Genomic DNA, 14,288 nt, shown 5'->3' on the forward strand with positions numbered 1-14,288 from the left:
CTAAATGCCTGTGTACAGGTATGCTGGCGAATCACGCCGCTCCATCCAGCATTTTGTTTTTGTTTATTGTAAATTATTTGTTCATTTGTCTGTTTTTGTCCTGATGTCTACATGTGGAGCGCTTTGGGTTAGCGCTTTGGGTTAGCACTTTGTGCATACAAAAATGCGCTTTACAAATAAATGTGACTTGACTTTATTCTAAAAATAATCTGTTATGTCAACATCAGTTGTAAACGTCAACAAACAGACATATTTATCAATCTAGCCAGCACTTTGGCGGTGGCAGGGAGATGCAGGAGTGTGTCTGATCATGTCCTTGTTCTCTGTGTGTCTGACTCATTGACGTGACAACTCTATCCCCCTGTGAGGGAGGAACTCTTCGACACACATCGCTAGCTTCCTTCCTCTCTCCTCACCTCGCAACCCTTCCTGCTATAATGATGTGGTCGGGGGCCAATTTGCTAATTAATGGTATTTCTAATAAGTACAGCTCTGATCTGTTTGTCTTGCTCAAGAACAGTATGGAATTTGTGGGAGTTTGGCGGATGGACCTCCATCATTGAATTGACAGCATGGCTTGTTTATCCGTGTCTCTAAAAAGTTGTTCTTACAATCTAGTGACCTTCAGGTGTGGAGCCAAAAATCATAATACCCCAGTTCAAGTTCAAACCTTAGCATAATAGTGTCCAGATGTTGTAGTAACAAAGTAATGATTTGATAATCCTAAACAGGCTTGCATGAGGATTAACTAGGGACATTTCATTTTTTTTAATTTCATACAATCTCTGGTCATGATGGTCAACATAACCGTACATTCTCAGTTAATTTAATACCCAACCAATTTATTTTGTCAATATTAGCTATTTCTTCTGTAGATTGCTAAGATTTGTGGTGTACTCATATTTGTGGTGAAAGACCAGCAACCTTGGGCACCTTCATCTGCCCTTCATTTCAGGTACTGTATAATTCCTCTTTCTTTCTATGCTTCTGTGTAGTCAGCCATGTTCCTGTTTGCCATGTAACAATTACTGCACGGGCCAATTATGGGCCCAGTTTCCTCTAGCCTCTATATCTCCTCTGCACTTGGACTTCATTGTTTGGCTGATTTGTTTAATTTCCCTTGAGCTCAATTCAGTTACCTCAGTCAGTAGACCATGTTGCTAGGCCATATTCCGGGGTCAGAAACAGAAGCAGACAAACAATATTAACCATTCCCATCTCCATTCCCTCAGCAATTCACTAATTACTATTCCAGCTTGGAACATAAATATGAAATAATCAACATTGGAGATGCTACATTGTGGCTAACTTCTGCCAGACATAGTCCCTGGCCTGAAATCTGAGTTTCCTCACATGTGAAGCACTGTGACATTTCAAAATAACAAAAATAACAGAACATAGAAGACCTAAGAATGTTATTTGTAGTTGATGCTATTTAAATCATGAAGATACCTTGCTATTCCTTATACTATTTATAACCCTGTCATGTTTTTGCTTCCAACAGATGTTTATTTCTGATCTTGCAATAGGCCTACATCTGCTGTACCTATTCATTCCTTTTATTCATGGGTACTTGTATTGATTTCTCTGCATCAACAGGAGAGCACTTTGGGCTAATTCCTGCTATTTTTTAGCCTGGCCTCTAGCTATTTTTAAATATGCATCATAAATAAAAGTGACTTGCTGTGACTATTTTTAAAATGAATGACTAAGAGGTCAGTTAACCTGTTACTCATGTATACTCTTATGGATGTCAACAGGCCAGACACAAACATTTATAGAATAACACATCCCATTCAACAAAACAATTATCAGAGGCATAATTGTACCTGCTATCAACTTACTAATTCCAGTCAAAGAAATCTTTCATGCTTAATTCATAAAAGGAATTAAACAGTAACTTCAAGATAACATCAGGTCTCAGAAGAGTGCCGAGGTCAGATGGTTACCATGGTGACACGACTGCAGAGTGACTCGCCACGAGAGCGGCATGAAAGGGGTGCCAGAGTCAGAATCAATGGACTTAGAGGGTCTGGCGCTACAAAGCCGCCCTAGCTCAAAGAGTGTGGGGAGAAAAGTCACCCAGCGTCCAATACCTAATTAAACCAGCCGCATGCGTGTATTAAGGAAGCAGAGGGGAGACACTACTGAGCCAAGCCACCGGGGTCATGCCACGTGAAGCCAGCCAGAAGACACTCAATGGGCCCTCTCCCTTTATGGCTCTGAATAAAAGAAATATATTTAAGAAAATGAATCTTTTATACGCTTTCCTTTGGCATGGGAGACTTTTATCTCCGTCCCATTAGCATTTTTGGCGCTGAAGCAATTTACATTTTTATAGCATAATTAATGAGCAGCAAAGTCATTTACATTTCCTCCTCTTTGCGCTGGCACATTGTCTAGAGTGTATCTGGTTTTTAGAAGGGCAGTATTTTGGGATTTTAAATAGTGTGTGTGTGTGTATGTTTTCTGCTTGTCTTTTTGTATGAATTTATGGTTAAGTTAGTTTGAGAATGTTCTTGTGTGTGTGTGTGTGTGTGTGTGTGTGTGTGTGTGTTGTGGGCCAAGCAGTTTAAGATGATGACTGTGGGAGTTAACGGGGAGGGAAGATTCTAGTAAATGCATCCATGACACACACTGAGTGGACTCAAAGAGCAGTGCTTTTTGGTGGAAATCAAACGTGGCAAATCAGGCAAATGTGTGTGTGTGTCAATCTCTGCCTGGCCCTGTGCTCACACACACAGCAGACCAGGCTCACAAATTAAACCATTTACGCATCTCACAGCAAAAACAATCCATACAGGTGCCATGTGTATTCTCTCTTGCACATGAAAGGGGGAATGAGGAGTCATTAGAATTTTTATTCCATGAGGAAATAATGAGGGCTTTCCATTGCCTTCATCAAATGAGTAGGCATATGGTGATTGGGCAGCTCTGTAGCTGTAGCATGCTTTCCAAACCAAACATTCAAAATTCAAAGGTCTATAGATCCTCAATAAAGAAGTAAAATGTTTTAAAAAGGCATTATTGATTATCTCTCCAAACGTTTATGTACAACATAATTGTGACTTTAATAGGAACCATATGCTCAGTGTCTGGATCAGCTGTTGCAGATTACAGTCCAGATAGGGCACTAGTCTAGACATCCATTGAGTGATATCTGTGAGAGAGGGTGAGATCACCTAAACACTGAAATAAATCAGTTTCATGGGAGAGAAAAAGCCCAGCAACAGGCTCCACTGAAAGTCGCATGGGTTGGCACAGCAGCATAAGGCACAACTACAGAATAACTACAGGAATCCCCTGAGCAAAGGGAGTCATTATTCGTTCAATTATTCATAGAGTTTCAGTACAGCTGTACAAGCACCTGCAGTTTGTCAGAAACAAGACGCTGAGCAGGATGTTGTCACACTTGACAAGCAACTTGGAACCAAAAACAAACAAACAAAAAAGTGGCCATATCTTATCTCATAGGGTCTTTTTCTACCATAAAAGAAAGACACCATAATATATATCTACCTATAGGCTAGTTTGCTTTAAAGTCATTTTACTCATAAATACTTGGACACTTAGAAGTTTCAAAATACTGTCTTGGTCCTTTAATTATTGCAAATGGGTTTGAAAATGCACTTAGTCTACTTGGAGATTTGTTTTGGATTTAGTTACTAAATGGTGGAGCATGGGACTCATTATACATACAGTGCAACCGGAAAGTATTCAGACCCTTTCAAGTTTTCTACATTTTGCTATGTTTCACAATGGATTCAGTTATTTTTTTCTATCATCAATCTACACACAATACTCCAACACTCCATACAAAATCAGGTGTTTGGAGTGTTTTGTAAATTTATAAAAAATAAAAGTCTGAAATATTCAATTTACTTAAGTATTCAGACCCTTTGTTATGGTGCATCCTACTTCTATCAATGGTCTTTGAGATGCTTCTAAAACTTGATTAGAGTCCACCTGTGCCTAAATTAATTCATTGCCCATTATTAGGAGAGGTAGGCATCTCTTTATATACGGTCTCACAGTTGATGGTGTATGTCAGAGTGAAAACCTTAGATCTGGGGAAGGATAAGAACATTTCTGCAGCATTGAAAGCGCCCCAAAAGCATGGTAGCCTCAATCATTCTCAAATGTAAACGTTTGGAACAACTAACAGTCTTCCTAGATCTGGCCGCTCAGCCAAACTGAGTAATCCGGAATGAAGGGCCTTGGTCAGACAGGTAACCAAGGACCCAGTGGTCACTATGAATGAGATCCAGAGTTCCTTTGAGAGGATGAGAGAAGCGTAAGAAGGACAAACATCAGTGCATCACTCCACCAATTAGGCCTTTATGGTAGAATAGCCAGATGGAAGCCATTTTTTGCCAGGACTTTGCCAAAAAGCACCTGAACGACTCTCAGACCATGACAAGTAAAATCATCTAGTCAGATGAAACAAAACTGAACTATTTGGCCACAATTCCCAACACTGTGTGTGGAACAAACCAGGCACTAAGCTGCACTGATGTTTGTCCATATGCTTCTCTCATCTTCTCAAAGGAACTCTGAATCTCATTCATAGTGACCATTGGGTCCTTGCTACCTGTCTGACCAAAGCCCTTTGTCCCTGATTACTCAGTTTGGCTGAGCGGCCAGATCTAGAAAGACTGCTAGTTGTTCCAAACTTTTCCAGTTGAGAATAATGGAGGCTACCGTGCTTTTGGGCACTTTCAATGCTGCAGAATTTTTTTTGTATCCTTGCCCTGATCTGTGTCTTCACACAACCCTGTCTCAGGGCTACGGACAATTGTCTCGATTTGGCTCACCTGTATGTTTTGGCTCTGTTAAAGTGTGGGGCCCAGCTCCTAACCTGGGGGACCCCAGACGAACCTGCTTCAGATTTGAATTTGCTCAGCAGGTTGGTTTGGACGTCAGTTTCCGATTGATTCACCAAAAATCCAGGAACATGGTTTTTTTTTTTTTGGGGTGGTTTGGGGATTGAGTAAACAACTGCATTTAAATCGGAATTTTGGTAAGACTTCAATGTGCAAATTTAAGTTTAATTTCACTTCTGGTTACATCTGTGGAAACAGTAAATTCAGAAACATGTGTCAATGGGCTCCTTTCCAGATGGACCTGGCAGAGCACATTCAAATTTGCTAACAGGTTCATCTGGAGTCACCCAGGCTAGCTTCTGAGTTGACATTTTTGGGACTTAGGCCTACCTACATGACCAATCATGTTTATATCATGATACAACATAGATAATGGTCTAAAAATAAGCATTTCTTGTTGTTTACACTTCTTCACTGATAGTGTATGACAAACAAAGGTCGACTGGATCTTAGGCTACCTAACTTCAATCAATGCAAGGAAAATGTGCCTGTAATCATTGAGGCTACCCTACTCTTTGTGTTGAACTACTGTAGACTGATTGCGAACGTTTTGAACAACTTGGTAGGCCTATTGTTGATAATCACTTTTTAGTTGACAACAGTTGTCAATCACATTTTCAGTCTTAATAACAGAAGCTATATTTATTTTAACAGAGGCTAGGCTACACTATAGGCGTGACACTAGCTCTCACCCACCTGAGTAGGCGAGCGCAAGCAATCTGCTGCGCGCGACATCGCCACTCATTCCAAAGTAACCAACCGCCGCCTGGCAGGAAGCCATTTGTTCAGTCGAGAAAAAGAGGGAAGGGGCGTCGGTGTTTTGCGGACAGCTGACGTTCCCGTTTTAAGCGGCCAGTAGGTACACCAGAACTCTAAAAACAGGAATAGCTCGGATTCTCTGAATGAACGTCCTATTTCACGCGCTTGGCCACTCATTCCCCATCGCCGACTGTCACTTCAACTCATCAGTTGCTTTTTCCCCACGGCGCACCATGCGAGGGGAGTCGCACCCTGTGCCATGCTAAACAACTCCCTGACTGTTCTGCTGGTTCTGAGCGGTGTCGCCGTACTTCTCCAGTTTTCCAACGGGTTGAGTGACGAAGACCTTCTGCTCCCTCCAATCAACTCCACGAACAGATTTTTGGCGAACTTGGAGGTGGACGTGCACTACGCCAAAAGATCGGTGGAAGAGACCGAAGCCTCCTCGGAGACTTCGCCTCAGCCGCTGCCTCAGTGTAACGTCAGCGTGCAGAGGCTTTTCCCCACCTCACTCGTGGCGCGGTGGGGTAGCAACTTTGGGTTCCAGTGTGATGTGCTCATTTACACCACCAACAACCACGGCAGGGCTTTTTTCTCTGCCGCTTTCAACCGCGCCATTTCACCTGTTGTTATCGAACACCTTGGAGTTACCGGAGGACAGCAGGAATTCAGACTGTGTGTTGGATGTGGCATGGCGAGATATAGGAGGTTTGGGCAGGGAAACTTGAGAGGGCAGCAGACGGGAGACCCCATCAACTTCTGCTGTATAGACTTCGGACTCGATGAACTGAAGGGGGACAAGAGTTGGAGGTTAAACCGCAAACCCATCGAGTCTACTCTCGTTGCCTGCTTCATGACATTAGTTATTATAGTGTGGAGCGTTGCTGCCCTCATATGGCCAGTGCCTATTATTGCAGGATTTCTACCCAACGGAATGGAACAGAGGCGCTCAAGATAGAAAGGAGGAATAGGTAGCCTACTGTCTGGCCAGGACATCGTCGGAAAATATCCTTTAATCCTGTGGTAGTTTACAACCATGCGTTATACTTTTGGTCAAAAAGTGCTGTATGCTGTGTTTCCAAGTCAGTAAAATTTGTTACTTTGTTGCTGTTTGCAGTTCCATTTGTAGACATAGCCTATAGCCTGTTATGATCTATTTTGAATGGGATTTATTTTATAAATCTATATTTCTTAGAATATCTGTGATATTCGGGTGTCACTATGTTTGTATCGTTTTTATATCTTTGTAGAATCTTTGCTTCACTTCTAGTATTTAAATACAATGTATAGGCTTTTTTGTCCCAGATAATTTAAGATGCTCTGCATGTGGATTCTTATGGCTAAAATATTTTTTATTCCTTCATGTTCATAGATAATGACACCTAAGTATTTTATATTAAAGATAGCCATAAATATAGGATTGAACATTGACCTTGGTGTTTTTCACCATTTCAACTGGTCAAATTAAAAAAATTGAGATTTTACTATATGGGATAGGCTACCAAGTTAACCTGTCCTTGTAGGCTTTTCATCTTGAAATGAAAATAAATGTTATGCCTACAATATACTGTGCCAGCAACAGGGACTTGAAAAATTAATTGTTTAGGATTTTGGCTGGCATTGGAGGGTGCAACGTTGTCTGGTCTGTATAATAAAGAAATGGAATATACAGCTTTGATGTTTACAGTTGTCCTCTCAGTCAATCAGCTGAAAAAACAGTCTATCTAGTATCAATATTTGACCCAACATACGTCTCCAACTTAAAAAAAACTGGGGCACATGAAACTTGGTCACAAACTTTGACATGATCACAATGAAGACCTCTGGACGCATTTCATTTTTTTAAATGAAATTTCTTTTTTTTTTTGAATGAATTTTCATCCATAGGGGGTGCTGCAATTTACATGTTTCTGTATCTCAAAAACTGCTTAAGCTAGTTAGAAATGTGGTATATATTTGGCATTATTTGCTCACATTTTCTAAAGTTTAACGTATAGCTCACTCAACAAAATGGCTGCCAACGGCCAAACAAAATGCAGTACTGTGTTTAGAAACAGATAATGTCTAATAGGAAGAAAACTGCACTGTTTGGTTATTTCCGGCTTCTGGACTGGTTGCGGTAACACATCTCTGTCCATGCTAGGGTGCTTTTGGGCGCTTTTTACAGTGCTTTTGGGCGCTTTCAATGCTGCAGAAATGTTCTTGTATCCTTCCCCAGATCTGTTTTCACACAACCCTGCTGTCTCGCAGGTCTACGGATGATTCTCTCAACCCTTGTGGCTTGGTTTTCACTCTGACATACACCATCAACTGTGAGACCTTATATAAAGACATGTGTGCCTCTCCTAATAATGTCCAGTGAATTCATTTAGGCACAGGTGGACTCTAATCAAGTTGTAGAAGCATCTCAAGGACCATTGATAGAAGTAGGATGCACCAGAGCTCAATGGAAGCGTCATAACAAAGGGTCTGAATACTTATGTAAATGGAATATTTCAGTCTTTTATTTTTTATAAATTCACTAAACACTTCAAACACCTGTTTTTTTGTAGAGTGTTGGAGTATTGTGTGTAGATTGATGAGAAAAAAATGAATTGAATCCATTTTAAGATCAGTCTGAAAAATAACAAACTTGAAAGGGTCTGAAAACTTTCCGGTTGCACTGTATTGAACCTCTGGTATTGGCAGTAGCCACAGATAGGGTTATAATCAATTGAGCCCCAAACACATTGACTGTGCAGGAGCAGAAATATACTGCTCAAAAAAATGAAGGGAACACTTCAATCATCCACTGGATCGGTACTCCGACACTGTTTGGCTCTGAAAAGTAAAAGTAAAACTTTTGAGGCGAGTGTTTTATTTTGAAACAACTGTCAGACATTCTGTGAATGTAGTTTGAGAATGGAGAAAAGGGTGGAAGGTTTCAAAAAATGTTTTAACAATAATTTTCGGAAAACTGTAAGTGTTCCCTTAATTTTTTTGAGCAGTATATTTCACAAATACACTTATTTCAAATATACACAGAATAGATATTAAATTCCTGGTGCTATACGATACGATACAATACAACTTTATTAGACTTGCAACCCTGAATAAATATTGCACTGGATTTAATGTAGTTGGTTTAACAATAGGATAAATTGATGTATGAAAGAGTTTTTAAGAGCGATTGAAAGAACTCTTTTTAAAGGCAGAAGCTGATATTCTCTGTGCAAAACATGTGAGGAGTCATTTGAAATGTTCCTGGCCAGTCTGAGCATACTATTATTGTGAGCTTCCTCAAAGGAGTTTGCTACAGGTCGTCCTATAATCTTTGAACAAATTTTAATTTGATCAAATAGCTTTGTTTTATTTTTAACTGATAGGCTACTCAGCCAAGTCAGTGCTACAATAGAGCATGATACTCTGAATTACTTATGTGAAAAACAAAGAAATTATTTGGCTACTAGCGCCAAAGGATCTCAATCTACAGGGAAAGTAAACATGCTGTTGATTTTTTTGCAAATAAATTCTATAGAGGTCCATGAGAGATTTTCATCTATCATGACACCCAGATATTTATAGGCTGGGACTTGACTGATTACTGAATTGTGAATCTTCACTGGGGGCAGCTGACAATTCGGGGGTTTTCCAAAGATGATTTCCTCTGTCTTCACAATAATGAGAGCGTTTTATCACACCCCTCAACTTCTAACCAATCCACGTTGCCCTGGTACAGTGGAGAGTCATCACATTTGGTAGACAGGGTCAATACAGTGGAGTCATGTGAATATTTTAACAGAAACTGGTTTGGAAAACTAGTGGTGCAGTTGGATGTACAGTATATAAAGTGAACAACACAGGGGAGCTAATATAGCCCTGGGGTACTCCAACATTGGTTGTATTTGGAGAGGAGAGTGTGTCACATTTACTTTGACTAGCTGAACCCTGTTTGTGAGAAATGAAAAACACCAAAGAATAAGATAAGGATTAATCTGAATCATATACTGTATATAGGGGATTGGCACACAGCAGCCAATCAACGACAAAGCCTATTTACCATCAAAAACAAAACCACTAACAAATCAACCTTTGTGGGCAAAAAACATCACCAACAGCCTTCAAGTGCATTTCACTGGGGTTATCAAGCAAACACCTTACTTCATTTGTGTTGCATTGAATTAGGCCCATGATCTGATCTGAGCCTTTGAGACAGTCCTGCCTGTGGCCATTCCACTGGTCATAAAGAGTGACCAATGGAGATGCCGGGGATTGAACCCGGGGCCTCATACATGCAAAGCATGCGCTCTACCACTGAGCTACATCCCCGATGAGATATTTACAGGGACCAACAGCCTTCTAGTCTAGTCTGCTAAGAGGACTCAAAAAGGATACATGGCCAAAATACGAGTGAAACTTAAATTGAAAACTTGTCAGACTTAAGCTACAGGGTTCCTAAAATAATTACATATACACAGAGGAACTGTGAGTACACATACATATGTTTCTTCACACAACCTCCTATTGTGCACGTTTCTGGCAGGATTAATTTGCTGTTGGCACGGTTGTATGCAAACAGATTTCTTTTTTCTTTTTCTTTTTTTGCCAATCTTGCTATGTAGTATTGTGTCTGGCACACTGTATGTTGGCATACAAAGATAAAGTCAAGGACAAAATCCCCATTTACTCGGCATTCCATCCTAAGATGTCATCAGCCATTCCACTGACACTGGTCATAAAGAGTGACCACTGGAGATGCCGGGGATTGAACCCGGGGCCTCATACATGCAAAGCATGCGCTCTACCACTGAGCTACATCCCCCACTCAATACATCAGACGGATGCCCAAACTATATTGTTTCAAATGTCCAGATTAGTTAACCACTGAGTTGTTAAGTGACATGCTTCTTTAGATTGATAGAGAATATCCTTTTATGCTGTTCCAGGGCAATATGTTGAGACTACTGCTTGTAAAACTGTTTTGAACATTTAAAGGTACATTGCATGCCTGTTAGGTGCTCTCAAAAGCATACAGTAGTAAAACTGTAATGGTCATGAACTCAGGCCTCGTACTGTACATGCAAAGCATGAGCTCTACCATGTTCAGATGTTTGAATTCCACTTCCACATACTCTCCCTGTTTAGACCTGGTGGTATTAACATGCGGTCTGGGTGAGTTCTAGGGTGTGGAAGTCACATTCCACATCTTAAAAAAGAAGACGGTAGGCCTATGTAACCTACATTTCCATACCATTGAAGAGTATTTGCGTTTGGGTCATTAACTCCCTACGTACATGTGACATATAGCCTTGTTGCCTAAGCTACTCAAGGTGTCTCAGACGTGATTAATAACCTATTTAACACTGAAAATTGTTGTGCTTTGTTGTTAAAAAATAAACATGACTGTATATTTTATCTTGACATTTGGTATGGGGTTAATGTTAATGTTTGGTATGGGGTTAAACATTTTGGATGAACTGACGGCGATTATAAGAGTTCCTGCAAAGCTGTATTCATAGCATTGTCATGCAAAATAAGAATGTGGTCACATGTGGCCGTGCCAGAGAGCCTCAAAATGAGGTCTGAGCAGTGAGCAGTGAGGTAATGCGCATTGAGGGAGTGATTGGGTCACTTACATGATATGTTAAAACAGGTCTAAATGGGGCGCTACTAGGTCCTTATGAGGTGTAAGCAGTCATTTCCCGGCTGATCTTGAAGCGTCAATGGAGACACCAAAGGATTGAACCCGGGGCCTCAGACATGCAAAGCACTCAGAATGGGATAAAGTCCTCATCCTGACATTCCTAACATAACATTTTTCTATATTACTTCATTGCAACGGCATTTTCTGGGAATGTGTTCTTCACAGGCTTGAAATCTACTGCCACAATAACTGGAATGTGTGAATTCCCGGTTGGACTTAAAGGGTGGCCAATTGAGATGCTGGGGATTGAATAAAAAGTATCTGTAAAATGTACTACCACTGTGAAGCAAAGTGGCATACTGTATTAATAACTCAATACAAAATGATAGCATTGTTGTACAACAGAATGCATCGAAATAATTGTTATATTATATTAGTTTTTTTTCATTACTGTTGGAAGTCATAATTGATTATGACTTCATAATTTAATTCTCATTAATCAAAGCCCTAGTTGACATACATAAGTCTTCTCACCCTCCTAACATGCAGTATTTCCTTATTTTCAAACAGGTTTGATTTCATTGTTGTATGCTGTTTTTTTACCATGTTGCATGCAGCCTTATATTGAAAGTGTTAGATCCAACTTTTCTCTTATACAATCCCCTCTGGACATGTCTGAAGTTGGAAAAAATGAAAAGAAAAGTCAATTGAGGGAGCAAAATTGTCAACTTTAGCACCCTTTAGCAAGGACAACATGGGGTGTAATTTTTTGTTTTTTTGTTTGTGTCAATCTTGTCACCATGTAGACAACTTAAAAGCATTCGATCTGTCTTTTCTGTTTTATCATCCCCTTAGAACATAAAATTTGAAAACATTTAAAAAGTAACTAACTTCAGGAGCTTCAATTGTCAGGTGTGTCAAGTGCTACAAGACTAACATTTGAAAACGATACTGATACGATACTGAGGGAGAACATTAGGATATGGACCCCATGATCTTGAGCCTAATAGCTAATATTCATTCTTACTGCAGGACAGTATTAAAACCACTTAAAGGATTTGACATGAGGATCTATAGGTATAGTATCAGCCGAGGTGTCCTGATACACGGAAATAATGGAGGAGATGGAGGCAAAGGCCTCCCTGATGCAAAACAGAGTGGAGTTTTCTCCACCAAGTTATTTAATGCCGTATATCGGGTCAACTTACAGGATGTTATTTTGTTTGTCCCCAAATTGCCAGTCATGTATGTAGACAACAGGCATGCATTAATAGCACAAAAAGGGAAATGCAGTTCAGTTTAAAAAGCGGCTGACCTGTGAAATTTGTTGTACTACTTTCATTTCATTGTATCCCTTTCCACTGTTGCGTAGCCTGGTTGTTGTCAGTTCAATCATCGTTTACATTGATATGGGATGGTGATTACATTTGTTTTTACTAGATCTACTTCATAGGAGCGCCACTGTACAGAATTAATAGGCTACTGCCAGCCAATCAAAAAATAGTTTTTCTTGTCTCTTGGGGATACATTTTCAATAATTTGCCTTGTAGTTTCTTTTAAAAGTTGGTCTACCACGATTATTGTGTGGGTATTTTTGTATTACTTGTTCATACATTACATAAATACATTTTTCACATCAGCATTTTGTATTTTATTTTGTTCCAGTATTTGTAGTTTGTAACAAAATAGTTTTTGATGTATTTGTGACCAGCCAGGCGGGGGGGGGGGGTACTATGAGGGTGTACTATGATTCTATTCTACTTATCTCATGTTACTTTGAAGTAAGGCTTTAGCCATACTTTGAAGTAAATATGATCATGACTCATGTGTGGCCATGCATAATGATTTTTTTTTTTACTTAATTGGAAGAATGGCATACAGTTCAAGTGTACAGGCAACAACAGTGCCAAAAGTTGTAAACATTCATTTATTGAGAATGGCACACCTATGTGCAATAATTAATCCTGCAGGATATGTATGTGTGATATTCAGTACTGAGAACATGTGATATTAATTATTTTTGCCCAAGTTCTCGTGCCCTCTCAGTGGCGGCTTCCACAGCGGACATAGCAGCTGATCTCACGCCCCCCTTCTCCAGGGCGTGGAGGCCATAGATAGTGGTGCCACCTGGTGTGCACACATCTCCCCGCAACACTGCCGCTGGCTTCCCAGAATCCCTCAGCATATGCCCTGCGCCCAGGATGGTCTGTGCAGCGATGCGTTGGGCGAGCACACTGGGCATGCCCATCTTCACAGCCCCCTCGGCCATCGCCTCAGCGAACAGGTACACAAATGCCACCCCGCTGCCACTTAGACCCGTGTGAATGTCGATCCAGCTCTCTGGTCCCTCCTCCACGGCCCCACAGGCAGAGAGCAAGCACTTCAGCAGGGTGCCCGTCTCCGGTGTGGCGGTCGATCCCCTGGCGAACAGCAGCGCCCCCTCCTGGAGCACGCAGGGTAGGTTCGGCATCAGGCGCACAGTTCCGACTTCAGCCGGCAAGAGTTGCTCTAGCGTCTCCAGTGTGACACCAGCAGCAACTGAAACGATGGTGTGTCGCTCTGTTAAATGGGGTAAGACTTCAGTGACAACTGTACGGATGAGATGGGGCTTCACTGCTAGAAAGACCAACTGTGTCCCAGACACGGTGTCCACATTTGAGTGCACAAGATGCACACCCATCTTCTGGAATCTAGCGAAGTTGTTGGCTGACGGCGCACTCACTGTAACATTTGCAGGGATGATGTAACCTGATTTGAGGATTCCCTTAACTATGCCATAGGCCATGTTCCCTGCACCAATGAAACCAACTTTGAGCTGAGAAAAGTCTGACGCCATCCTACCTGTTTTGCACGTGTCTTGAATCAGAAACTGTTTTTCTCCTGCTGGAGAGCTAGACCAAAAATACACGGGCTACTGGACATTCCTTTCGATCTTTCTTTGGACATGTGGTCATTGCACTCACTCCTACTGCAACGTTGACTATGCGACAATGTTAAAAGAAGTAATGACGCACAATAACAGC

General features: G+C 40.9%; 2 protein-coding genes and 2 non-coding genes across 4 annotated transcripts; 1 reads left to right on the forward strand and 3 right to left on the reverse strand.

The window, feature by feature from the left end:
• Window positions 1–5,600: 5,600 nt before the first annotated feature.
• LOC125306078 (transmembrane protein 158) lies at window positions 5,601–7,317 on the forward strand. The gene has a single exon (XM_048261230.1). The coding sequence runs from the start codon at window positions 5,902–5,904 to the stop codon at window positions 6,598–6,600; it is 699 nt and encodes a 232-aa protein (XP_048117187.1). The 5' UTR covers window positions 5,601–5,901; the 3' UTR covers window positions 6,601–7,317.
• Window positions 7,318–9,878: 2,561 nt separating this feature from the next.
• trnaa-ugc lies at window positions 9,879–9,950 on the reverse strand. Its single transcript has one exon. It is a non-coding gene; the product is annotated as a tRNA-Ala (tRNA).
• Window positions 9,951–10,371: 421 nt separating this feature from the next.
• Window positions 10,372–10,443, reverse strand: trnaa-ugc. Its single transcript has one exon. It is a non-coding gene; the product is annotated as a tRNA-Ala (tRNA).
• Window positions 10,444–13,178: 2,735 nt separating this feature from the next.
• Window positions 13,179–14,265, reverse strand: pycr3 (pyrroline-5-carboxylate reductase 3). Its single transcript, XM_048261211.1, has one exon. The coding sequence runs from the start codon at window positions 14,099–14,101 to the stop codon at window positions 13,280–13,282; it is 822 nt and encodes a 273-aa protein (XP_048117168.1). The 5' UTR covers window positions 14,102–14,265; the 3' UTR covers window positions 13,179–13,279.
• Window positions 14,266–14,288: the final 23 nt, after the last annotated feature.

Source organism: Alosa alosa, chromosome 13 (genome assembly GCF_017589495.1).
Source record: "Alosa alosa isolate M-15738 ecotype Scorff River chromosome 13, AALO_Geno_1.1, whole genome shotgun sequence".
NCBI classification, from domain to species: Eukaryota; Metazoa; Chordata; class Actinopteri; order Clupeiformes; family Clupeidae; genus Alosa; species Alosa alosa.